At 51.6% G+C, this 25,337-nt stretch overlaps 1 protein-coding gene across 1 annotated transcript in view; it reads left to right on the forward strand.

Moving 5' to 3' along the window:
- The first annotated feature begins 6 nt into the window (after window positions 1–6).
- Window positions 7–25,337, forward strand: part of LRRC1 (leucine rich repeat containing 1) — a 131,920-nt gene continuing 106,589 nt past the window's right edge. Inside the window, exon 1 of the mRNA XM_040249173.1 lies at window positions 7–221. Coding sequence (XP_040105107.1) covers window positions 63–221 — 159 coding nt within the window. The 5' untranslated portion in view covers window positions 7–62. The remainder of the gene's footprint in view (window positions 222–25,337) is intronic.

Here is a 25,337-nt window from a genome sequence, read left to right on the forward strand (position 1 = left end):
GCGGCCGCCGGGCGGGCGCGGAGCCCGGGTCTCGGCGGCGCGGGCCCCGGCGGCGGGCGGCGATGTTCCACTGCATTCCGCTGTGGCGGTGCAACCGTCATGTGGAGACCATCGACAGGCGCCACTGCTCGCTGCTCTACGTGCCCGAGGAGGTCTACCGCTACGCCCGCAGCCTGGAGGAGCTGCTGCTGGACGCCAACCAGCTCCGCGAGCTGCCGGAGGTGAGTGCGGCCTCACCTGCGTGCCCTGCCGCCCCGTCCTCTCCTTTCCGCTCCCCCTTCCGTCCCCTTGGCCATCTGGGGGCCGGGCCGCCAGATCCCTCAGGCACGAAATCTACCTGCGCTCACCTGCTGCTTCCTCTTCAAAGTTCCTTTTCTTTCTGTACGGAGCGACCTTCTGTGGTTGCCGGAGCGTGTGCGCTTTGTGGAGACACGCCGTCTAGATACACGTCTAGGGACCAGAGCCCGGCACCCGTGAGCGGGCGAGTGCGGGGCCAGGCGGCCCAGGACGGTGCCTGGCTGGGAGAGCCCGGTCCGGCGTCCGGCTCCCGGGGCCGGACCCCTCGGCCCCGCCATGCCGCGATCGCCGGCCGGGGCGCGGTTCCCCTCCGGCCCGGGCAGGGCCGGGAGGAGGAGGCGGGCAGCGCGCGGGCTGGCCGTGCTATCTCGGCATCTCCCGAGGAATGTGCTCCCGGCCTCGTCGGGGGGAAGAGCCGTGGCTGGCCGGCCCGCCCGCCCGGGCTCCAGGACCGGCCGCCCGGGCTCCAGGACCGGCCGCCCGGGGAGGGGCGGGGTTGGCGGGGGCTGCCCCGGCTGAGCTGTGGGCAGGTGCCCGGCTCTGCGTGGACCTGTTGCGCGAAAGGAACCGCGGCGAGTGCCGGCAGAGCCTCTGCCGGGCGGGCCGGCCTTGCCGCCGGGCTCCCGGAGCGGCGGCGTTCAGCCTGCTGATTGCTGCCTTTGCAGGGTTGCATTTACCTCTCCTGAGTTGTTTGCCGTACATTAATCTCGCTACCCGGCCAGACCTGTCGAAGCGACACATGCTGATTGTGCTTTAATGGAAGGTCGCTCGGGGACTGCGAAACTTTTACGCTTCGAGCCTGCTTGGGGAAATTAGCTTGAGAGAGCCCGAAGGAGGAAGGTAGCCCAGCATCCAGGGCTCTCTGCAGGAAGTCGGGGCGCTTGATCCGAAGGTGTGCAGGAAGTGCGGAGGCTGCTGGCAGCGGGGCCAGACCTGAAGGCCCGAGCGTCCTCCTGCTGGACCCTTTGTTAACACAAAGCCGAGACGAGGTCACAAAAACACTCAGCAGTCAAATGTTCTGGCCTGTTAGAATGACCCGGTTCGTCCTCCGGCCCGGCAGAGCGTTTTAAACAGAACTGTGTTTTTCCTCAATATTTCAAGTGTTGTTATTATTCCTGGATTAACTTTCCTTGGTCCCCGGTTAGAAGTGATTGGATGGTTTGCTCTGTGCAGTTGAGGGGGGATTATTCTTACTAGGATCTTTGCAAATCTCCCCCCACCCCCCCCAAGCTTTATTTAGCTTAGAAGCAGAAAAGCCATCCAATTCCCTCAGGCATTTATTATTTTGCAGGCATTTTCAAACACATGGTTTTATCTGGCCTTTAGCTGCCTTAAATTTGACTTAAAAGTCATGAGCTCACTTACTGCCTTAAGTTGTAATAAGTTTTAGGCATTTTCTACTGTCAGGAATATCGAATATGTAATTTAATACTTTTCAGGGGCTTCAGAATGAAGTTATTAAAGCTTGAGTGAAAAGCTGTTCGACTAGAAATGTTTCAGGGCTCTTTGTGGTGTTTTTGTTTGTTTGTTTTCCTTTGTAGCACTGGAAGATTTCCTGTGACTGGATTGGCTTTTTACTGCCTTCCACAACGTTTATGGGTTTTCTGTAATGTTCCAGGATCCAGCTTGGTATAGGAAATTATGGGGTTTGGATGTGTCAGGTATTTCTACTGATTCTAAATGGAAACTTCTCAGAAGCTCAAAATACAGTTGGATTGCCCTCAGTAAATATGGTTTAAAAAAAGGCTTTTCAAAGGTTATAAGAGATCTTGCTTATGGATAATTGCTCTTACAGCTCAGTTTTCAAGTTGTGTAAAATGTTTCTCCCTGCCTTCTTGTGTGCCTGTGTGTGTGCAAGCCAGACTCCAGCAACAGTCTTGAAAACACCGGTGTTTCATTCACAGTCTTTGAGACCTTGGGCTCCTTGGTGCTGCTCACCGCTGGCCTGACCTCCCCCAGCCCGTCATCCCCTTACCCACCATATCACCCCATATCTCCAGGGGGCCCCTTTTGCTGATACGCCTCCAGGATCCTTGGGTTGGTGGCCATACCTGTGGTACCTTCTCCCCTCTGCAGTTTGTTTGTAGCCTTGGTCCCCCAACCCAACAGCAAAGGTGCACACACACCTTGGCCTTCAGCATCATGAAAAGCATCTCCTCTCCCTGAAGTTCTGCAACCTCTGATTTGCTCTAGTCCCCTTGTTTTCCAAAGCGAGACTCAGGATTGAAGTGATTTTCAGGGCTGTTCAGCCAGGGAGATCTGATCACTCTGGCCACCCCCACCTGCCTCCCCTGCCGTGCATCTGCCAACTGAACAGGAAGCTGTCCTCGTGGGCTTCTCACCCCCATCAGACCCTCAGTTATTCAGCCCTCTGGTTTATTCTTGTCATGAAAGCTTGGTCTCAGTCGAGCCTTTATTGACCCTCCAGGATTTTGCAAGTTGTGGGGGATACAGAGATTAAAGAAAATGTGAGTCCTCTGAGCAATTTGCAGCTTTGTGGGGAGACAGTGACTTTAGTACAAGTGCGGTGGGTGTGGGTGGAGTGGGCACCCCAGTCATCAGACTCAGTGGTGGTTACTGACCTAATTGCTGACCTCTTGCTGAACCTGCATCGGTGCCCTCAGCAGTGGCCACACCCACAGATAGCCTCTCATGGCTGCAGGGGACTCAGTCCTCACCTTCAGCCTCCTCACCCCGTCCCCTCCTCTGGCTGGACGGTCCCCTTGCCCGGCCCCATCCCTTTGGGATGCATGCTAACGAGACACCTTGAGGTGCGCCCTTGGGAGCATGAATTGTGCGTCCAGTGGGTCCTGCTCATAAACCCCTGTTCTTCTGCTGAGTGAAGGCTGCCGAGTCTGATGCAGAACCTCCTCTGCTTCTTGTCCCTTGAAGCTCATCACTGCTGTGGCCTCTGGCCTTCTCTAATGTAGTCAGAGAACAGGCAGGTCTTCAGAAGCCACAGTCGTCCACGTGGTGCAGTGGTTTTGTTTGCCTCTCCTGCCTGCCTCTCTGCGTTCCTGACACCATCAGTTTTCCCCTCAGTGTGCACGATTCTCAGATGCCTTCAAACGTGTGTTTGCTGTGGTCTCTGTGGACCGTCGCGGGGCCTGGCCTACCAGGCAGCAGACACTTGCAGCAAGTGCTCTCAAGCCTTTCTAGGTTAAAGAGTTGAGTTTCATCCTGTCCCCTCCGCTTAGAGCTCAGTTGATGGTTCCACAATTGCCAGATGCCATCTGCTCCCACCCTTCCTTCTCTCTGGGATCCTGCTTTATTCTTTTCCTAGCCCTTAGAGCACTTATCACCCCCTGACTCCAGACTGGGTCCTCACTTACTCATTCTTTGTCTCCTCAACCAGAGCTTAAGCTCCACGTGGGCAGGGGAGTTTCAGTTTGTGGCTGAACTGAGGACAGTGTCTGGGACACCGTGGGCACGCCTGTTGCCTGGATGTGTCCTTACACGCCGTCGCAGGGACACCGTGCTGTTTCTTCACCATCGTGATTGCCCTCCCCACACCTAGCTTCTCCTGTGCACTGGTCTGTCAGGACTGGAAAAGACGTTCCGAGTCCAGTGTCCCATCCTGCCTGCTTTTGTTTTCTGTCTCTTCTGTACCGGTCGGTTTATTTTTTTTTTTGCCGGTAGGTTTGCAAGATCTTATCCCCCCCCAACCCCCCAGCCCCAGGCACTGAACCTGAGCCCCCAACAGTGAAAACGCTGAGTCCTAATCACTGGACCTCCAGGGAGTTCCCCCATGCTGGACACTTTGACTATCTTATCTTTCTGAGGTCTTCATGCGTCATAAACATAATTTCTATGAATGTGACTGCAGGCTCTTCAGCTGTGATCTGTTGAGAATTAGTCCGCCTTGTCTTCAGCCACTGTGTTTGAACGTGCAGTGGCTCCTCTTGCCAGCAGTTCCTTTGCTGGAGGCCGGGCCCGTGGTTTGTCCGGGCTCACAGGGTCAGGGACTCAGCCTGTCTCTGTCCCTCCTGTCGCTGGGTCCCACCGTGAAGCAGCAGGGGCGAGGCTGCCCGCGTCAGCTGCATTCTCTCCTCGAGCCTTGCCTTCCTCCTGTGTCATGGTGGTGTCTGCCTTGTAGGGTGGTTTCTGTGCGTGCAATGCGGGAGACCGGGGTTCAATCCCTGGGTTGGGAAGATCCCCTGGAGAAGGAAATGGCAACCCACTCCAGCACTCTTGCCTGGAAAACCCCATGAATGGAGGACCCTGGTAGGCTACAGTCCATGGGGTCGAAAAGAGTCGGACACTGAGCGACTTCACTTTCACCTTAGGCTGCATGCACTTAGAGTTAGGTCTGCGATGTTTAAGATTTCTGGATGTTATGGTAAGGCACTTTTATTAGGAAACTTTTTTTTTTCATATAACAAATTTGTAATATCTATACAATTGTTCTCTTCTTTCACCAAAATATAATATTCTCTTGATTTTTGAGGAAACAGTGTCTTTTAAACTGGAGTTTAAAGGCAATTTACTGGGAATTTGAAAAAAAAAATAAATTTTTAATATCCTTTTAAGTAATATTTAAAGGAATCATAGATTCTGTAAAATGTAGGTGCCCTCACAAGTGTGTTGTGCCGTAAGGATCTCCTGCTGATGTTCCCTTGTGCACTCTTTCAGTTGTAGCCAAGGGGGAAAGGACAGATGTGGACTTAGTGCTGAAGTCATCTCTTGGGATCACATGAGGGCTGGGAGCTGATGGACGGGGTTTTAGGGCAGTCCGCTAGAGGAGAGCGGCAGATGGATGGCTGAGGGCTCCCCGCCCCATGGTGGGCGGCCACTCAGGGCCCCTGGGAGCCCCCTCCGAGGCGGTGGTGTAGTTCATACACGCGCAGCCGTGCGTGGTACACAGTCCCGTCGTCATTGCCTGTCCTGCTCAGTACGTGCTGAGTTCTCTTTTTGTTGCTTTTTTAAAAATCTGATTTTTACATGGTCTCACCTTATAGTTTTATAAGGGCTAAAGCATATAAAGCGTTATATTTGGACAGACTTTAAATAGCATTATCCTGGAGAAGGGCATGGCAACCCACTCCAGTATTCTTGCCTGGAGAATCCCTATGAACAGAGGAACCTGGTGGACTGCAGTCCACGGGGTCGCAAAGAGTCGGACATGACTGAGTGACTAAGCACAGCACAGCAAGTAACATTACAATTGAAATAATTTAAGGCAAGCCCAGGAGGAAGGGCGTCCAAGAGAGCGCTTGCCCCTTAGAGCTTGACGCGTTTCTCCTTAGGGAGCCCAGTTCTCCTTCTGCAGAGAGCCTGTCCCGTTACCCAGCTGAGCACTTAGCTGTTTCCTGACTCTGTTCAGTGTTAGCCCAGCCCCCCACCTTTCCTCCCTCCACGCCACTGCTTTACAGGTGAGGAAACTGAGGCCTGGTGGGGCGGTTGTAATTTGCCCTAGGTTGGTGGACACTGGAGGGTCTTTGATTAGAAACATTCAGTATCTGGTACTTATTAATAATAATTACTGATATTTGAATGAGCGCCAGACACTGCATTAAGTGCTCTCTAGAAATTACTTCCCTTAAATGGAATCAGCACTCACTTTAGCCCTTATAATTCCAGTTTTGCCCATGCAGGCACCGAGACGTATTTAAGGAGTGGTCCCGGAGGCTCGTGCAGGGAACTTGGCCACCGTCAGCCGTGGAGCCAGGCCCCGCCTCCAGGCCCCTGTCGCTTGCACCGGGGGCGGGGCGGGGCGGGGCCTGGCCCTGTTACAGTTTGGAGGCGGCTCGCTCTCTGGGGGCCGGAGGGGAGGCTTCAGGGGGTGATGCTCATCTTAGAAGGAAGGAGAAGACCCGTCGCGGTCCCCAGAGCCTGTCCTTTCCGGGTAGCCAGAGCGAGGGGTGCCTGGGTGGTCGAGCAGGACTGGAGCGGGGCCGGGCCGGGTCTGAGCAGGTGGGCCTCAGTTCTGGAGAGGTGGTTCTGGAGCGGAGCAGAGGAGGCAGTGAGGCTCGCCGGCCGTGGGCGGTCTGGCGCCCCGGGGTGGGCTGTGCCCTCAGGGACGTTCGGGCGTCTGATCCAGCGCGCTTCCTCCCGCTCCCCTTGCATGTCGTGCTGACCGCCCAAGCCCCCCTCGTCAGTGCTGGGAGTCACAGCGCACAGAACATCCGCATGCTTGTCGTGGATGTGTTTTCCTCCGTTGTGGGGCATGTTGGCATTGAATTTGTCCATTGCTTGCTAAACAGCATACTGGACATTAACTCAGGAGAAAGATGGAAGGCCCGAGGTGCTGACTTTCTTTTGGGTTTCAGTGAATGTGGTTATTGAGTTGATAATATTGTAGCCACAGTGACGCTGGAGACCCCGTGGGTTCTTTTTTCCCCAGTGACATGAGCTTTGCGATGCCTGTACCTCACCAGGGAATTCAGTTTCATCCTCCTCTGCTGATGCTTTGCAGCACTGATGCTTGCAGCATTTCGACTTCCAGAGTCACTTGAAGTGAACTCGTTGCTGAAATCTCTTTTTTTAAAAACAGCCCAGTTCTTTGAGAAAAAGTAAAGCTGTTCCCTGAGGAAACCTGTCCCAGCATTGACAGAGTTGAGTCATGCTGGTAACATGGCAAAATAAGCCCATTTCCACAGGCCCCTTCCTTCTTCCCAGGGGCTTCTGGGGAGAAGGGAGCACCATGGTCCCTCCTCATATCTTCCAGAGCGTTATCACCTCTACCAGAAATTGCAGCTGCTGTAACTGTGGTACTTGGGTACTTGGTGGTATTCAGTCGCTCACTCATGTCCGACTCTTTGCAACCCCCAGGACTGTAGCCCGCCAGGCTTCTCTGCCCGTGGAATTCTCCAGGCAAGAATATTGAACTGGGTTGCCATTTTTTTCCAGGGGATCTTCCCAACCCAAGGTACTTGGGATTTCCTCAAAAAGGACCCTTTACACAGGCTTGAATTTTGGGGAGGTGTAAAGAGTAGCTGATATTCACATAAGAGGGTCAGAAATAACAGTGTCAGCAGTTCTTAGCAGTGATGACAAAAACCCCAACCACGGTCCTGCCGAGCCATGGCTTATGAGGGCGTGGATCCAGTGAGGCTGAGGGCTTCTCTGCTCACAGAAGTCTGAAGGAATTTTGCCCATTTTACTGTTTCCCCGGGAACCCGGGGCTAGACGTTTGCCTTCTGCTTCGTGTGGTAGTTATGAGGGCAGTGAGCTCATGGGCCAGATCTCAGTTAATGCGAGGAGACACTGCTGGATGTCCATTTACTTTCTTGGGTGTGATTTAGAGGACAGGGGTGGTAATTTACCGTTGCATGTGGTATTTCAGGAGATCTGATCTTGTGTGTGTGTGTGTTTGTATGTGTCTTAGTGTAAAATATTCTGAATTTGTAGAAGTCAGATGGAATATGAATTTTTTTCTTGCTTATCACAGTTTAGAAGAATTTCCTTATCTAGGCTGTAACTTCTGGATCCCAAAGAATTTGACTCAGTTGGGAGAGATTTGGTATTTCTGTTTCCAAGAACCACAGGGCATGAGTTTGTCATGTAGCAGGCGGAAGGTGTTACACCTAGTTGCAGTACACTCCAGACTGATTCCTACAAGTGTGGTTTCGACAGCCTGATGGCTCTCATCACCTGTCTTTCCACAATCCATACCCATTTCTGGGAGACAGATCGTTGGAGGGGCTGTCAGCCGACTCGGGGTGGATGTGGGGAGCTCGAGTCAGACGAGCCACGGTGAAGGCTGGAAAGGAGCTGCTGAAACTCGGAGGATGTGACCTGGGCTCTTGACTGCCTGGCTTGAAATGGAAGCTAGGGAGGCCTCTGAGGCTCATGCCTTTAGTGTGACCTGCCTGACTTTGACCACAACACGGCTTTGTTTTGTCTGTTATGTGCTCAATATGTAGAAGAACTCAAAGAATAAAAAATGTGACTTTTCCTTAATTCCTTCCAGGTAATACCAGACGTGAACAATTTTAGCGTATTTATTTATATAGCCACATCCGTGCAGCTGGTGAGATCTTAGTTCCCACACCAGGGCTTGAACCTGTGCCCCCTGCAGTGCAAGCTCAGAGTCCTAACTGCTGGACCCCCGGGGAAGCCTCCACATGAACAGTTTTAAGTTGTTCTTACTGACTTCTTCTCTTCCCATACCAGCATCTATTTATCATTCTTGGAAAGAGGGCTCCTACATAAATTACTTCTATGTAAATTACTGTATAAATTGCTTCACCCCCTGCTTTTTCTGCACGTAACATCCTGCCCTGGACGTCTGCTGTGTCAATCCGTGTAGATGTATTTTAGCATTGGTACTGGTGCCCTGGGTTCCCTTGTACTGGATACACCGTGATTTATTTATTTCACCATTCTCCTTTCGCTGGACATTTAAATTGTTCCAGTTTTTTGAAGCACTGATTCATGTTAGATTGAATATCCTTGTCCATATTACTTTGTACACCTGTGCAGACATTTCTTTAAGATAAAGTTCAAGGTGCACAATTGTTAGATGAAAGGATGTATACTTTATGGAGTTCAATAGGTGTTGCTAGGTTGTCAGAGATTATTACTTTAAAATTTTATTTATTTTTAGTTGCGTCGGGTCTTCATCGCTGCTTGGCCTTCTCTGTTTGTCACGAGAGGGCTTGTCTCTTGTTGTGGACCGTGGGCTCTAGGCATGGGCTTTAGTACGGGTAACACACAGGCTTAGTTGCCTCTCATCACCTGGAATCTTCCCCAGCTAGGGATTGATTGCTTGTTCCCTGTACTGGCAGGCGGATTCTTATCCTCTGCACCACCAGGGAAGTCCAAGGATTGTTATTTTTGAATTGAGGTTGGATTGGAGAAATCTACCCACTTTACAGCTAAAGAAATGCAAGATGAGAGAGGTGAAGTGATGGGTCATAGCAGAGTGAACGTGGGCTCTCTTCTCCCACTCCCGACTCCAGGTCCGGTGGTCCTTCTGGGGCTGGAAAAATACATGGGGAGATGGATTCTGTCATCTCTGCCCCCTCTCTCCTTGGCTGGGCTCTTTCCCAGAGACCTGGGAGGACCCTTGGTTTTCCATCAGTCAGTCAGATGTTTGCTCTGGGTCTTTGAAAGACTGAGGTCTGATGCTTGCATTCAAGAGGCTGCCTCCATCTGTAGTTGGGCAGAGAGGTTGGCATCATGGAATTCTAGATGTGAGCTAACTTGGTTTGTGGAGCAGGAGGGCAGGTGGCGAGCAGGGTGTGGGGCCCAGGAAGCCCACATGGGTCTGTGCCTCCCGCCGCCCCTCCCGTTGATGTGTTGGTGCCTGCTTGATGGAAAAGTGTGTAGGGTAGTTAGGAGATACACCTCTTAGCTGTGACGCCTGGGACAAGTTCTTCAGCCTTACTGGACCTCAGTTTGCTCATCTGTACTAAGGGACTAACAGTCCCCACCTCATGTGTGCGAAGATGTAATGGGTTACTGTGTATAAAGTGCTGGGAACAGTGTCTGTTCCATAGACAGCACCCAGTCAAATCTGCTGGGTGTTGTCATTCTTGGCTATTTTGTGGGAGAGGCCCAAACACCTCTGCCCCGTCTCCTTCAAATCCTGTCTCAGTTCCTGGTGGGAGAGATCTGGTGTGACGGGTGGCTCGGTTCCTGGTGGAGAGATCTGGTGTAAGGGCTGGCTGCCCGCCGCAGTGGCTGCTCTCTGGCAGAGCACAGCCTGGCTCTGTCTCCCGCCTCATCTCCCGTCCCTTCCCAGCCTGAACTGTGCATTTCGGCAGCCCTTCGCTGCCCTGGGTTACTCGTCATTTCATGGCTCCCAGTCTTCATTTCTGTGCTCTGTCTCCTGGGAGTTCCTCTTTCTCGGCTTCTTTGTCTGCCTCCCAGTCTTCCTCCCACGGGATGCAGTTCAGGAGCTCCTGTTCCCCTGGACAGCCCGCCCTTCCCTCCTGCCTGGTTTCCGGGGACACCTGTGTCATTACTTTGACCTCCTCGTAATGACCTCTGTCTGCCAGCAAAGCTGCACACGTTGTCTTCTTTGCATTCCTGCTGCCCCACACAGCAGGCTTTTAAGACATATTTGAGCAGCATTCTTGTGGATGTTTTCAGCCCTTTTGGGGAGTGGCTTTGGAAATGGGTTCGTAAATCAAACTTACCAATGTTACTTCACGAAGAGTTGGGCGTTCTCACAGCCTTGCCTGTATGGGTGGTGCCTGGGTGGTGGCCCTGATCTCACAATTACACAGCCCTGGACTTGGCTGATCGCTCTCGCGGACCCTAGCACTGACCTCGGGCAGTGTGCATAATCTCAGTTCCCGTCTGAGTCATGAGGGGGTGCTCTCAGTGACATTGAAGGTCTCTGCGCTCTGACCTCCCTGGATGCTAGTTTTACGGCATTTTACGACTCTATGCCGCAGCCTTACCCTGAGGGGAGTGGGCCCCAGTTCTGCACGTGACCTGTGAGGTTGCTCAGTGAGGTTTAGTAGAACCACAAGTCGAGGCTTAATCATTATAATCAAGGATTCGATAATAAGGAGAAGCTGTTCCAAACGCTTACCCTCCTGTGGTCAGTTGTTGATTCCCAGAACCAATTAAGGGAAAAAGATCAGCAGATTTTCTTTGGTTAAAACACATACACACACACAGCCTCCAGCAACCTTTGGACACGGAATTTTTTCCCCTGTGTCAGTTGCATTCTCCCAGCTTTTAGAAGTGACGTAAGATAGGCCAATTAGCTGAGGCAGTTTGTCTCTTTTTGAAATGAACTCGAGCGGATCAGAGGAGGTTGTTTGAAACTTCACTCCGGGTTGGTTTGAGCATCCACCCAAGAGATTGTACTTGGGGAAACTCACTCTGGGGACTGTTAAGGAATGTCTGTGGGTTAATGTCAGACTGAGGTGGCTTTTCGCGGAGTATTTTAGGATCAGAAGTTGCAGCCTTCTGCTCTTCCACTGTCGGTTGCTCTCCTGACTCGATGCTGGTGTCAGGCTTCCCAGGCAGTGTGGTTCAGGAATGGGCTTTGGGCCCCGGCAGACCCTTCCTCCCGCTCCGCTGTGCACTCAGCATCTTTACTGAGTGCTCTCTGGGTTCCAGGCTTCATTCTGCCCAGCAAGGTGGGTGCCTTGCCTTGTCCTAACGGAGCTTGCATTCCAGGTAAGGGAGTCCGCCAGTAAATGGAAGAGCAGATAAGCATTTCAGATAGTGATCAGAGCTATAAAGCAAACCAAACAGGGAAATGCCATCAAGCGTGGTGGAGAGGTTTCTGTTTATTCGGAGAAGGCCTCTCCCAGTAGCTGACCTTTGCCCTGGAATGGTGAGGCAGCTGTGTGCGCAGTGAGGAGGTCCTTGCAAAGGTTCTGGATGAGTTTGGGGTGTTTGTGGGTGGAGGGAAGGTCAGAGTAGCTCCTGTGTCAGGAGGTGGGTGGGGGAAATAAAGGTGAAGTTGCGGGTGGGGTTAGTATGTGTTGGGTGTCAGACATCCTGATAATTTCAGATTTTTTTTTCCCCCCACAAACTGAAAGTATGGCAGATGTAAGCCCATAGAGTTTACTCTCCCGGCTGGTGAGAGTTTAATCTTGAAGGAGGAAGGTTCACAGAAGCAGAGACCTGGAGAACCAATGGGGGCTTGGAGCAGGGTGGTAGCAGTGAGTGACGAGATTTATATTGGGGGTAAAATCAACAGGACTGCTGATGTGTGAATTCAGGTTTTTGGTTTTATCAGCTGGGGGGCTGGCAGAGCCTTCCCTGGTTTGGGAGGACCGGAAAGGGTGTATAATGGCATAGGAACTGGTAAATCCTTGAGTTAGGGTGTGGCAAAGTGTTTACGAGACCCGGGACTTAGGCGCAGAAGCCTGGACACCAATTAAATTATAATAAAGACAGCAGACATTTTTTGAGCAATGGGCCCTGGACTGCATTTTGCCTAAACAGTTCCCATGACGAACTTGTTCAGTCCTCACAGAGACCTAACTTCCTTTTACATAAATGCACGCATGCTCAGTCATGTCCGACTCTTTGCTACCCCAGGGACTGCAGCCCGTCAGGCTCCTCTGTCCATGGGATTATCGAGGCAAGAATACTGGAGTGGGTCTCCATTTCCTCCTCCAGGGGATCTTCCCGACCCAGGATCGAACACGTGTGTCCCGCATCTCCCACACTGGCAGGGAGATTCTTTGCCACTGGCCCCATCTGGGAAGCGCTTTTATGCAAATAGCTTTATTATACTCCCTAGAACACCCAGGGCACAGACAGACGACTTACCTTGCTAAAGTCACACAGCTAGTAGACAGTAGAGTTTGGGGGTCAGACCGAGACGGTCTAGCCGGTATCCCTAACCCCCGGACCAACCTTCCTCAGGGTCATACACGCAGAGACCACATCGTGGGTGCCAAAAGCCCCCTGATGGGCCACGAGTTATGTCTGCTCTGGGTTCTTTCTGCAGTTGTTTAGAAAAAGAGCGCTGAGCTGAAATACCGTTTTAAGAATTAGGTCACCAAATATTAATGTGCTTATTCACGCATAATCTTTCAAAGAAGATTAGTGGTGCCCATTTTGCGGGGCTGCATTTTTTACCTTCAGGAGAGAAAATGAGTGCTGGTTTTATCCTAGGAGTGTGCCTGTTATAATTCTGCTCCCGATTATTCAGTTATTATACTATTGATTTCTGTTCTGAAAGCGTGATATCAAGTGATTAGCTTATAAGGCAGTTATGAGTCTTGACTGGAAGGTCAGAATGATGAGAGGTTCTGACGAGCTATACACGTTGCAGTGCTGCTGCCCGTGGATGCCAGTACGATCAGGTTGGTAGAAACTGCGTCTGATGGGAGATGCGGCTTACCCAGTAGCCTGTAACCATGACTCACCTACCTCGGTTTTTGACATCTTCATTCTAAAATGGCAGGAGATAGGAGAGGAAGTGTCCCGTCATCTCTGTTAACAGTGATTCATGGAAGTTACACAGAGGGCGAGAGAAAGCGCCTCACCCCCCTGTCTTCAGCCCCACCCCTGCCCACCCCTCTTTACAGCTTACCTTCAAGATGCCTTTGTCAGGCAGATAGAGCAGAGGGTAATTGCTTGTGAGGCGTAGTTCACGTGGTCTTTACAGGATTTCTGTATTCTAGAATGTGTGATTTTGATTTTCGGGCCTAGGTCTAACGCGAGTCTGGCCCAGGAGGAGTGTCAGGTCACATCTGTGGTTTCAGCTTGCTGGTTGTCGCCTCGCATAGGGGCTTTCAGCCCCCCAGAAACAGGAGTGCCTTTGGAATACTCTCGACTGCAAGGAACAAGCGTCTCAGCCTAAGTGCCTTGAATGACAGGGGCCCTTGGGCCTCCTGTGTCAGGAGGACGGGAGGAAGGCGGTGGCAGGGTTGGTCCAGCAGGGCGGCTCCTTGGAGGGTGGGCCCCGGGTACAGGCGAGCTCACAGTCACGGGCGGGCCCTGGGCTCTAAGGGTGGCGGGGCAGTCGAGGAGCGGAGCGCTGGGTGCGGTGGGCGTGGGTGCTGTGCTCCGCCAGGAGCGGGGCAGAGACGGCGCCTGCCTGTTGGCGCTGGCGGGTGTGATCCTCTGGTGACCTCTGTCTGTTCTAACCCTCTGTCTTTTTTTTTTTTTTTAAAAATATTTATTTATTTGCTGCTTCGGGTCTTAGTGTGGGATCTCGTTCCCCGGCCAGGGGTCCCTGCGTTGGGAGCTCAGAGTCTTAGCCGCTGGGCCACCGGGGAGGCCCCTAATCTGTGCCTTCTGCCGGAAGCACAGAGACTGCTCAGAAAACGCTTCTGGCGGGAATGATTTCTGTTTTTTAAAAAAGGAAAGCTTGGACATGTCAATGTCTTCCCTAGGTTTTCTTCACACTGTGTGTGAGAGATTTGGGAGAGAGGAAAAATATAAGTCAGTAGGATGTTATAAAGATTTAATTGCAAAGTAGACTGATTTTCTAAGCTGTTAAATTCAAATGTGCTGGATACTTTCTGGTAGTTTCTGATTGTGGTCTTTCATTGCTAACTTTTTCTGACTTAGTGGTCTTGCGTCTTCCAGACCTCCATGCCTCTGTGGGTGCTGTGCACTTTGCTTAGAAACCTCTTCTCCAGGACAGATGCTGCCTCCTCTGAGGAGCCCTCCAGGCTCTGCAGCCACACCCGAATCTCCATGCCACCCCCACCCTCCAGCCTCCCCCACCCCAGGACTGCTCTGCCCACCTCTCTCCTGCTGTTCCTCAGGGTTAGACTTGGCTGTGCATCTGTTTGTTTCCCTTGGCTTGCCATCAGGGACCTGTTTTATGTATCTCTGTCTCAGGCACTGGGGAGCTGAGTGTCTTATTCACAGGAAATGTTCAGAAAACATCTGTTGCGTTGAAAAAAAAATTATTTTATTGGGGTAGCTGAGATATATAAATCCTTGGACATTTCCTTTGATGCCCCAGTGTGTGAGTTGCTCCAGGGGACCAGCGGTGCTCCGTCCTGCCTCAGCCAAGTTCAGCCTGTGCCCGCTGTCCCTGTAGGGAGTGCAGGCCGCTGGCAGGCCGGGCGTGCTGCCCCTGGACAGGAGGCTGGGGCTGAGTCAGCGCACCGTGCCGGTCCGAAGAGGACCCAGTGTGGGCCTGCTCACGCCTGTCTCTGCGCAGAGGCGTGGATGAGGAGAGAGGTGACCACAGTTGTGGGGGGGAGGTTTGCCCACCCACTGGACCACCTGCCCTCACCTTGGAAGGAGGGAAGGAAGCCTCAGCGGCAGTTTCGAAAATGCCCAGAGCAGTCTTGTGCTGACCGCGTTTGCTGATCTCGTGTTTCAAACGCACAGCTAGGCACGTACCCGGGATGTGCTTGGTCCTCAGGTCAGCCGTAGGTGGGAGGGCTTTTACAAGCCCCGTTTTACAGATGGAAACAGGAGGCTGAGCCCTTGGCTGAGGCCGCCTGCAGGGCAAACAACCTGCTGGGAAGTGCAGGCGCTTCAGAGGCCCTGCTTTTCTGCCACGCACTCCTGTGTCAGAGCCGGGCCAGGGGCCTGGAGATCAACACGAGGCTCTGGGGCATTGAAAGCCCACCACGTTTATGAATCAGGCACCGGGCAAGCAGAAGTGAGTGGCGGCATCCGACACCTGAGCCGATGGTGCCTCTGAGGCCGTGGAGCTGGTGGCACAGGCTTCCTGGGGGTGGAGTGCGGAGGGCACAGCCCAGCCACATGTTTCAGGAGAGGGGTCAGGACGCGGGAGCCCATTGTGGGTGGCGGAGGGAGCCAGCTTCGGCAGGTTGGGCTTTATCTTGTCAGTGGAGGCTTGTCATCGGTGGAGTTGCAGTAAGCCCGGGCGGAGGGGGGCATGGGGCAGGGGCTGATCAGACTCCTGTGGAGATAGCTCATCCTGGGGGCAGCTTGAGCACGGACTTTTGGGGAGCAGGACAGGTGACGGGGGGCATATTTCGGAGGCAGATAGAGTCAGAGTTTGGTGACTGACTGGCCTGGAGGGTCTCGGGGGACAGGGATCAAGGATCACCGCTGAGTTTTCAGTTTGAGTCACTGGGTCCTGCCTTCAGAATTTGAAGAATGAGGAGCAGGGTGCATGAGGTTAATAAGAGATCAGGCCTGGGGGCTTCAGTTCTCTTAGTGGGGGGTGGGGTGGGGTAGGCGGAGAGGAGGTTGTGGGGGGCTCCGGGCATTCTATGGTGGGGGGGCGCGGGTTCCTGGGGTGCTGCTGGCCTTCCTGCCTCATTTTGTTGGAAGGCTCAGCTCTGTGGACCTGGGATAAGGCAGGGTGCCCAGTCCACCTGCAGGGGAGGCCGCAGGATGAGAAGGGGCGAGGCGCCGGATGGGTTCAATCCCTGGGTCGGGAAGATCCCCTGAAGGAGGGCATGGCAACCCTCTGCAAGATTCTTGCCTGAGAAATCCCATGGACAGAGAACTGTAGCATTCACACCACTCAAAATTTTGGGCTTCCCAGGTGGTACCTGTGGTAAGGACCCCGTCTGCCAGTGCAGGAAGACGTATGAGATATGGGTGGGGAAGATCCTCTAGAGGAGGGCGTGGCAGCCCACTGCAGTGTTCTTGCCTGGAGAATCCCAGGGACAGAGGAGCCTGGTGGGCTGCAGTCCACGGGGTCGCAAGAGTTGGACACGACTGAAGTGACTTGGTACGCGTTAGCTTGAGGCCCCTGAGTTTCCCACGTCCGAAGTTTGCGTTGCTGTTTCTGCAGACAGAGGAGACGGTTCCCGCGACGAGGAAAGTCCTGGAGAAGCAGTGGGTGGAGACCCTGGGAGAGGTTGTGGCAGGTCTGGAACAGCAGAGTCAGGGGAGTGACAGGAAGTAGCTCTGAGCAGGGTCAGCATCCCAGGGTGTGACCAGGAGGCAACAGGGACGCTCAGGGCGTGGCGATCACCGGCCTTCTGTCCCCGCAGGGTGGGGGGGTCCAGCCAGAGACAGGTGTGTGGCAGGAGGGATGTGCCCCTGCGCCCCAGGGGAGGGAGCCTCCTGCTACTGCCTCACTGAGTGCTGGTTTTTTTTTTTTTTTAATTCTTTTGCTGGGAAACAAGAGTTTCCATGTGAAGTCTCCCGATTTTTGAGTTCTGAAATCTTACTCAACCATTTAGAAGCCACACTGTGGGTTAGGGGCGCAGGGTGGGTTTGGCTGGGCTCCTGTGGGTTCTGACGTTCCTAGGACTCTGCAGAGGGACTGACCGGGAGCTGGATCCCACTGTCTGGGTGGCATCTCGCCTTCCTGGGTGTCTCCTTTGGTTTGGAGGATGGAGGCTCTAAAGATAAAGACCTAACTAGCTAATTAGTTTCTCAGGAGGAGCTAACAGGGGCGATAGTAATCTGAAGCCTTGGCCCTGGTGAACCGGGATCCTGATAACGGAGTGCAAGCAGCTCTGCTCCTTTGCTTTGGCAGAGCGGCCCTCTTCGCCAGCGCTCTCTCTTTTTCTCTTGTTCCCAGGTCCTTTCTTGACTTGTCCTTCCTCTTTGCTTCTTCACAGCCTTTTCTTTGCTAACCGCGTTTTCCCCATCTCTCTTTTTTTTTTTCTATATTTCCCTTCTTCCCAGTTCATTTTTCTCAGAGTTTGCCTCAAGTTAATTCGTTCAGGCTGAGTGTAGACCAATGTTTTTGCGTGTTGCTTCAGTAAACTTTTATATTCCCTTCTCTGAGTTTTCAGACTTTGGGAATGAGCTGTAATGTAGGCACATGTACAACCACAGGCAGCATTTCCCCTTCAGACTGGTGGGGAGCCTGAAGCCTGGGGGTTTTGCTCAAATTTCAGAAATGCTGTCTGCCCTCAGCCGCCCTCTCATAGCTTTGACCACCCTTGAGCTGACAGGTCCTTGTCCCTTTGGAGGGACAGTTGACATTTGGGGCAGGCTGGGAAGCAAGTCTGCAGTGTAAGGCGTATGGGAAAGCCCTGCAGCTCTGACCCAGGTCCTCTGCAGTGCTGATGTGGGGTGTTCCTGAGGCGCTCCCCAGGTGGCCCCCGGGGGAGGCATCTGGTCGCTGGACCCTCGCTGCCTGCCTGGGGTCTGTGCTACTTCCGCCCTCCGTTTTCAGTCTGGCTGTGAAGACTTGGAGTCTAGACACACTGTATTTGCGAAGTAACTAACCATTAGGTTTTCTCACTTCCAGAGACATTTTACTTAGACCCTGAGTTTGTCTTTTGGAGAGAAAGGTATGATTTCTCTTGGCCTTTATGGTACTGTGGTGGGTGGACTCTGAGACCTGTCTTCATGGGCCCTTCGGGCCCTAGAGGGGCTAGGTTGGGAGCCCCCGAGGCCTGGGCTCCCTGGGGGGCTGTAAGGAATGCCATGCATGTGGCCAGCATGGTGGCTTGCTGACCAGCACACGCACACGAAGCAGGCCCTCGGCTGCACCCCTCCGGAACCTGCTGGGGGCCTGGCTGTCTCCTCTGGCCCGTCCTGGGCAGACTCCGCCGGGGTACGGACCTGCTTCTTTACCAGAAGCACCCACAGAGTTCTCTGAACACCGTGGATTCTGAAGCTGTGTTTCTCGGGATATTGACGTGTGGCGTGGAGCAGGGGGCGGTGGGTGCCTAGGTGAGCGGTGCTGGGGTCCGGCGGCCCTGCCCTGAGGACCACGGGCGCTGTGGGCTCCGGGGCGGGAGGGACGGGTTCCTGCCCCGTCTGCTCTCCTGGTCCCATGGTCTCGCCGAGTGACCTCACGTCTCCCAGCCACGCCTCTCTGGTCCTTTAAAGGGATGCTGGTGCCGCCGTCGCGAGGGCGTGGTGAGGAGCACAGTTCTGTCCGCAGGGCGCCCGGCTCAGTCTGGCGTGTGCTTCGGTGCTCATCACCTAGGGTTGCAAACCCAGGGTCTCTGTCCGTACTCTGAACTTCTTGTCAGAGAGAGCGGATGGCTGACCCTTGGGGCTCTCCTCTGTCCTGGGGCCCCTTCCTCTGTGGGGACCCTGGATGTGGGACCCTCATCCTGTCGACCCTGGCGTTTGGGGCTCAGCCTGTAGGTCCGTGTCTGCCCCTGGCTGTTGCCTTTCTCTCACTTCCTGTTTTGCTCTCCTGTAGGGCCTTTCCTCCTGCATCCTTACACGCATGTACACGTGTACACACACACGCACATACGTGTTTGCACATGTACATGCATATACACACATGTGTGCACTGCTGAGCTGGTACCGAGGAGCTGTATCTGAGGCCTGGCTTAAGCCCAGCCGTCTTCTCCCAGGTCACTGGAATGAGGTGACAGTTGTCCGAGGCCCTAGCCTGCTGGGGGGCTCTGCAGCCCATGAGGGCTGACCTCTGCCCGCTGGGCCTGCAGGGGCTCAGGGACAAACCCAGGCTCTGTTCTTCCTCCGCACCCATGGACACGTGAAGCAGGCTTCGCGCACTGGTCTCCACAAAACTTCATCTCAGCCACTGTGACCTTGAATCTTCCTGGAGGACAGGCAAGCTGGCTTTTACAAAATGTTTTGTTTTTATTGGTTTTTAATGCTAGCCCTGAAAAAGAATGCCTTGGTTTTGGCCCAGGGTGCTGTCAAAACAAAAGCCTTTCCATATCCAGGATAGAAGCAGGTTTCCAGAGGGCCCAAGCATATTGCTACGGTTGAGTCTCCATCTCCCCTTTGTGACTTTTCAATAACTCTGCATCCTCCCGCTGATCATTTAAAATTCTAATTGAAAGTGTGGCTTTCATAATGTGAGCTCTTTTGGCAAATGTGTGAAGGTGTGTCTGATGTAATTCCAGTCTCAGAAGCAGTTTTTAAGTAAAAGAGGCTTTAATCTTCAATGCCTTTGATGCTGGGCTGTTCATTAGATATTTTGAGAATGTAAATTACGGTGAACACAGTACCAAAGGGCACCTTTTTTTTTTTTTTCATCGTTTGGTGTATTTCCTCATTCTTGGGTTGGTAATTATATTTGGGATAATTTAGGCTTGGACTGAAAAATAGATGTTGGGTCTGTGTTCTCTATTTGTTATGTAGTAATGCTTCTGTGTTCACTGTCTGACACAGTATCTAGGTGTGTTTTAGGACTCGAACCCCTTCTTGTCTCTCTCAACAGGCTTTTGAATCTTAAGTAAAAGAAACACGTGGGGAGAGAGAACTCACAGAGATGGAAATTCTAAGTGCCCAGCGCCTATAGAAATCAATCAAAAATCTTTTTATGTTCATTTTGAGTTACCAAAAATCAGTTCAGTTCAGTTCAGTTGCTCAGTCGTCCGACTCTTTGCCCCCGTGAATCGCAGCACACCAGGCCTCCCTGTCCATCACCATCTCCTGGAGTTCTCCCAAACTCACGTCCATTGAGTCAGTGATGCCATCCAGCCATCTCATCCTCTGTCATCCTCTTCTCCTCCTGCCCCCAATCCCTCCCAGGATCAGGCTCTTTTCCAGTGAGTCAACTCTTCACATCAGGTGGCCATAGTATTGGAGTTTCAGCCTCAGCATCAGTCCTTCCAATGAACACCCAGGATGATCTCCTTTAGGCTGGACTGGTTGGATCTCCTTGCAGTCCAAGGGACTCGCAAGAGTCTTCTGCAACACCACACTTCAAAAGCATCAATTCTTCATCGCTCAGCTTTCTTTACAGTCCAACTCTCACATCCATACATGACCGCTGGAAAAACCATAGCCTTGACTAGATGGATCTTTGTTGGCAAAGTACTATCTCTGCTTTTTAATATGCTCTCTGGGTTGGTCATAACTTTCCTTCCAAGGAGTAAGCGTCTTTTAATTTCATGGCTGTAATCATCATCTGCAGTGATTTTGGAGCCCCCCAAAATAAAGTCTGACACTGTTTCCACTGTTTCCCCATCTATTTCCCATGAAGTGATGGGACCAGATGCCATGATCTTCATTTTCTGAATGTTGAGCTTTAAGCCAACTTTTTCACTCTCCTCTTTCACTTTCATCAAGAGGCTTTACAGTTCCTTTTCACTTTCTCCCATAAGGGTGGTGTCATCTGCATATCTGAGGTTACTGATATTTCTCCCGACAATCTTGATTCTAGCTTGTGCTTAAATCAAAGTAGAGCTAAATTTACAGTTAGTGCTTTTTGAATATGGCTTTATTTCAATAGAATATTTAAATAATATGTTGAAGTTCCTTATTCAAGATTTTAATAATTTTCCGGGATTCTTTGTAAACTATTTCTTGGAAAGTCAGGGAAGGCTGATGGACACATACCTGCCCTTCCTTCCTGTTCTTTCTGATCTGTACATCTTGGGAATGCTCTCCTGGGTATCAAACTATCTGAAACAGTGTGAGAGCTCCCTAAAAACCCAGCTCTTTTCCCCTCTACAAACATTTTATCACATTAATTTCATGGTAATAGATTAAGATAGAGAAGATAGCCAGAGTTTTAATTAGTGCTTCCATTTTTAAGCTAAAAAAACCCAGTTAGGATGATATTTTTGATTCTGGACATTGATTTTGGGGGGTAGTTGTTTTTTCTTTCTGCCTCTGATTACAAATATGACACTGAGGCCCATTTCAGGAACCTTGATAAATTAAAAAATGTTTAACAAGGCAGAAGAAAGTCCCCTGTGATCACATCTAAGGTTCAAAAGATTCAAGTCTCTGACTCCAATGAGAGGTAGTGATTGTGCAGAATTCCACCCCAGGAACTCTGGGGTCCTCCTTCACCCTCCCGCATCTGGTTTTTCGAGCCCCGCCCTGCATTGTGAATGCCTGCCTTTCTCCTGGACTCAGAGCTCCTGGAAGGGAGAGGCTGTCTTTAGCTTTTGTATCGCAAGGATCTAGCTTAATGGAGGTACTCCAAAAGGGTTAAGTTGAGGGACTTCCCTTGTGGTCCAGTGGTTAAGCATTTGCCTTGCAATGCAGAGGACATGGGTTCAATCCCTGGTCAGAGAACTAAGATCTCACATGCCATGAGACAACTAAGCCTGCAAGCCGCAACTCCGGAGCCCACACTCTGCAACAGGAGTGGGCTTTCTCTGCTGAACCCCAGTGCTACCAAGAAAAGATTAAGTTGAAATGAAATTCCTCGCACTTTAAGTTCACACCATTGAGTTGGAATGAAATTCCATGCATTTTAAGTTCACATCGTTGAACTGGATGCAGCCAGTGCTCTGTGGTCAGGACTGGGATTTATTTTGGTTTTTTTTTGAAATGTCTAGAAATATTTTAGAGAGCATTTTATATTTTGAATAAGTAATGTATGGATGTGATAAAACATTGAGACAGCACCAGAAACGTGTATACAGAGAAGAACAGCAGCATCCCTTTCCCAAGTTCTAGGCCTACACTTCCCTTCAGCAGAGAAAGCCACTCTTTTATCACTTTGTGTCTTTCCCGAGGTAGTCTCAGCATCTCACATATAAGCCTAAGTAGCAAAGATGGCAGAGAAGGCAGTGGCACCCCACTCCAGTACTCTTGCCTGGAAAATCCCATGGACGGAGGAGCCTGGTAGGTTGCAGACCATGGGGTCGCACAGAGTTGGACACGACTGAAGCAACTTAGCAGCAGCAGCAGCAGAGGTAGTCTGTGCACATGCAGACATGAATGCCCATTACCTTTTAAGCAACCTTCCTTTGGGAGGCAGGGCAGGGGTGGACATATGAGTGACAGGGCCTTTCTGGAAGCCGTTCTGTACTCTTTGTGAAAACTGGAAACCAAGCCCAGCAATTCCAGCTCTGGCATTCAGTTTTAAAAATAGAAATACCAGTCTGTCAAGATAGAGATTGTAGAATTTTCTTAATGCATTTTTGCAGGGGCCAAAAGGAGGGAGAAGAAAAGGAACAGAAAATAGAAAAAAAAAAAGGAAAAGGAAACACAGCGAAGGCTTGTCAGGGAAGTGATTGAATAGATTGCCATACACTTATGGAGAGGAGGTGGTGCTTTATTAAGTAGTCCTAAGAAAAGAAAGATGCAGAGAAGATCGTCCAGTATCTCCTTTTTCAAAATAATGAGAAACTCTGTGTGCGGCTGTGCGTTTGTCTGTTTACGTATGATGTTATGAGTGTGGAGAAAGACCGGGGAGGGGAGAGTCAAGTCAAAAATGCTTTCTAAATTGAGTTTACTTTTCTTGATTTTCAACAATATGCCTGGAATCCTCCCTGGAATAGGTGTCACAGTCATTGAAGTGATTTGTCTAATCTCCTTCCTTTCACTTCTAGGAAATGGGTACTCAAATCCTTGCTTAATCTCATTGCGCAAGTGCGCTTATCTTTTCGGGTCTGAGTCACGCGGGGCAGGAGCTCGCTGCTCAGCATGCACGTGGTGGGTCCCGCTGTGGCCTGAGTGTCTGGAGGTGCTCAGCGCCCGTGTAATCGCTCTGTAGGGCCAGAAAAAATGATTGCTGAGGCTGTGTAAGAGCCAGGGGTACTTCAGGGTCTGATGGTCACCGGAGGGTCTTACCAGCAAGGTGAGTTAGGTGACAGAGTGATTCAGTGTTGATGGTGATAAATGGAAGGGCGTTGTGGAGAAACAGGCAGCTTGCGGGGGTGTCCGCTGGGTTTGCATCTCAGCATACCTCTTGGTTGCCCTTTGCATTTATCTGGTTAGCCTTGCTGGGATTAGGAAAGTACTCCAAGATATTGTGTCCCCCCCCAGCTTCACAGAAGTGCCTACATGCTCCTGAGTTAATGTGTAGTAAGTCCCAGGGAAAGGTCTAAATTGCTGTTATCGGGACCCTAAATAAGTCTTGGGTTGAGGAGGTTCCCTATCTGCTCAGACATCTGTAGAGGAGTCTAGAAGCTCCACTCTTGACCAGAGCAGTATAAATGCCAGATGAAAGGGATGTGGGTGGCGGGGCCTCAGCCCCCGAGGGTAGGGCAGCCCACCAGCATCTCTCTGGCTTGCGTGTCCCCTCCCGCTTCTGTAGAATCTGGGCTCCAATGAAAACTTTCTCGTTCCTCGATTTTCCCTGTTGTGCTTCTGTAGGAGATGTTACATTTCACCAGAGCTCTTTTAAAAAATGCTACATCTGAAGTGAGATTATCAGCCAGGGCAGAGAAGGGCTCCTCCCCTCGTTATGGGCAGAACACGCTCACAGACGCAGTCTTGAGAGCATAGAATGCATGCGTGACTATTGGATTCGTATTGTGCTTGCTGCTGCTGCTGCTGCTAAATCACTTCAGTCCTGTCCGACTCTCTGCGACCCCACAGATGGGAGCCTACCAGGCTCCGCCGTCCCTGGGATTCTCCAGGCAAGAACACTGGAGTGAGTTGCCATTTCCTTCTCCAATGCATGAAAGTGAAAAGTGAAAGTGAAGTCGCTCAGTAAGTGTCTGACTCTTTGTTACCCCATGGACTACAGCCTACCAGGCTCCTCCGTCCATGGGATTTTCCAGGCAAGAGTACTGGAGTGGGGTGCCATTGCCTTCTCCCATATTGTGCTTAGGGCTTGGTTAACGTGTATAGTTTGGGGCATAAAACGCTTGGTTAACTCCATCTGCAGGTCTTGCTCACGCACGTTGCTTCATTCAGGCCACATCTCCATTATTATGTGCAGAATTTTAATTTTTTTTAGAATCAAATGCAAGACTTCACATTTCATGGGGCTAAATTTAATCTCATTAGATTAGCACATTAGCTCTACTGTGGCTGCCTTTCAAAAGATCTTTTTTCCACTGGATTTTCTTAAAAACTTACTGGCCAGTTTCTGGGGCCATGAAAATTAAAGAAAAATATGTCATCAAGTGGAAAGGAAGTGGGAGCCAGGAGCTGAATTTAAGACTTCCGACCTTCAGCAGGTTACTCAGCCCCTGTGAACTTCCGTCCCATATACCATCCTTGGTGTGAAATGGAAACCTCTTGTTCCTAGTCGTGTTATAAATAAGGGCACTCTACGCAGGCATCTGGAGTGGAGCTGTGCACACTGTCGGCTCCCTGGGATTAGCATCAGTGTCTGAAACACACCCGCAGCAGTGCCGCACGGCCGGACACCTGCCTCGTGCCCCCGGTCACTCCTGCAGATGGATGACACACCCACGGCCAGCCTTCTTTGAGCTGACCTTGATCGTTCCACCAGTTTCCACTCCCCCTGTTTTCTCTTCATCCCGTCCCTCCGTTGGTCCAGGGCAGCCTAAGAGGTGTTCCTACATCCCTTGGTGAGTTCCAGATGCTCTGTTTAGGGACACGGGAAATGATTCAGGATGTAATATTACAGGAAAAAGGCAAGATGTTGGAGTGTACAAATCACAATTCAATGAAACAAAAAGTTGCAAGGTGAAGTAGATGTGACCTGAGGTGGCACGCCCAGCCTCAGCACTGACGTCGCGGGCACACGTGGACTGCACTTCTGTATGCCGCTGTGGCGGCCACGTGGACTGGCTCCTTCAGGGCGGGTTGTCCTTCTTTGCTTTTTTCCCAGGTGCCAGAGCTTGTTTCCTCTCTGCTGTTCAGAGAGCACTTAAACCTCTGTCACTGGCACCAAGCTCTGTTTGAACAATTGAAAGCAAAAATGATTTTTTCCTTTTCCCCCGTGCCTGTTGTAATCTGCAGAGTTGAGCCCTCAGGGCAGAAGATCATTTGTGTCCTTTCTTTGCACCATTTGAATCCTGCACCACGCCCCATGCTCCCCTGACCCCTGCCCCGGGTCCCCAGGGGTCTCCGGCATGCTTTCCTCTGTGCATGGGGCTGGGCGTGACTGTCCTGGGCCCTGTAGGCACTTTTCCTTCATGGGCCCCTTCCTTTATGACTGTGATGGACAA

The sequence above is a fragment of the Oryx dammah genome, unplaced genomic scaffold, assembly GCF_014754425.2.
Source record: "Oryx dammah isolate SB20612 unplaced genomic scaffold, SCBI_Odam_1.1 HiC_scaffold_11, whole genome shotgun sequence".
In the NCBI taxonomy this organism is placed as follows: Eukaryota; Metazoa; Chordata; class Mammalia; order Artiodactyla; family Bovidae; genus Oryx; species Oryx dammah.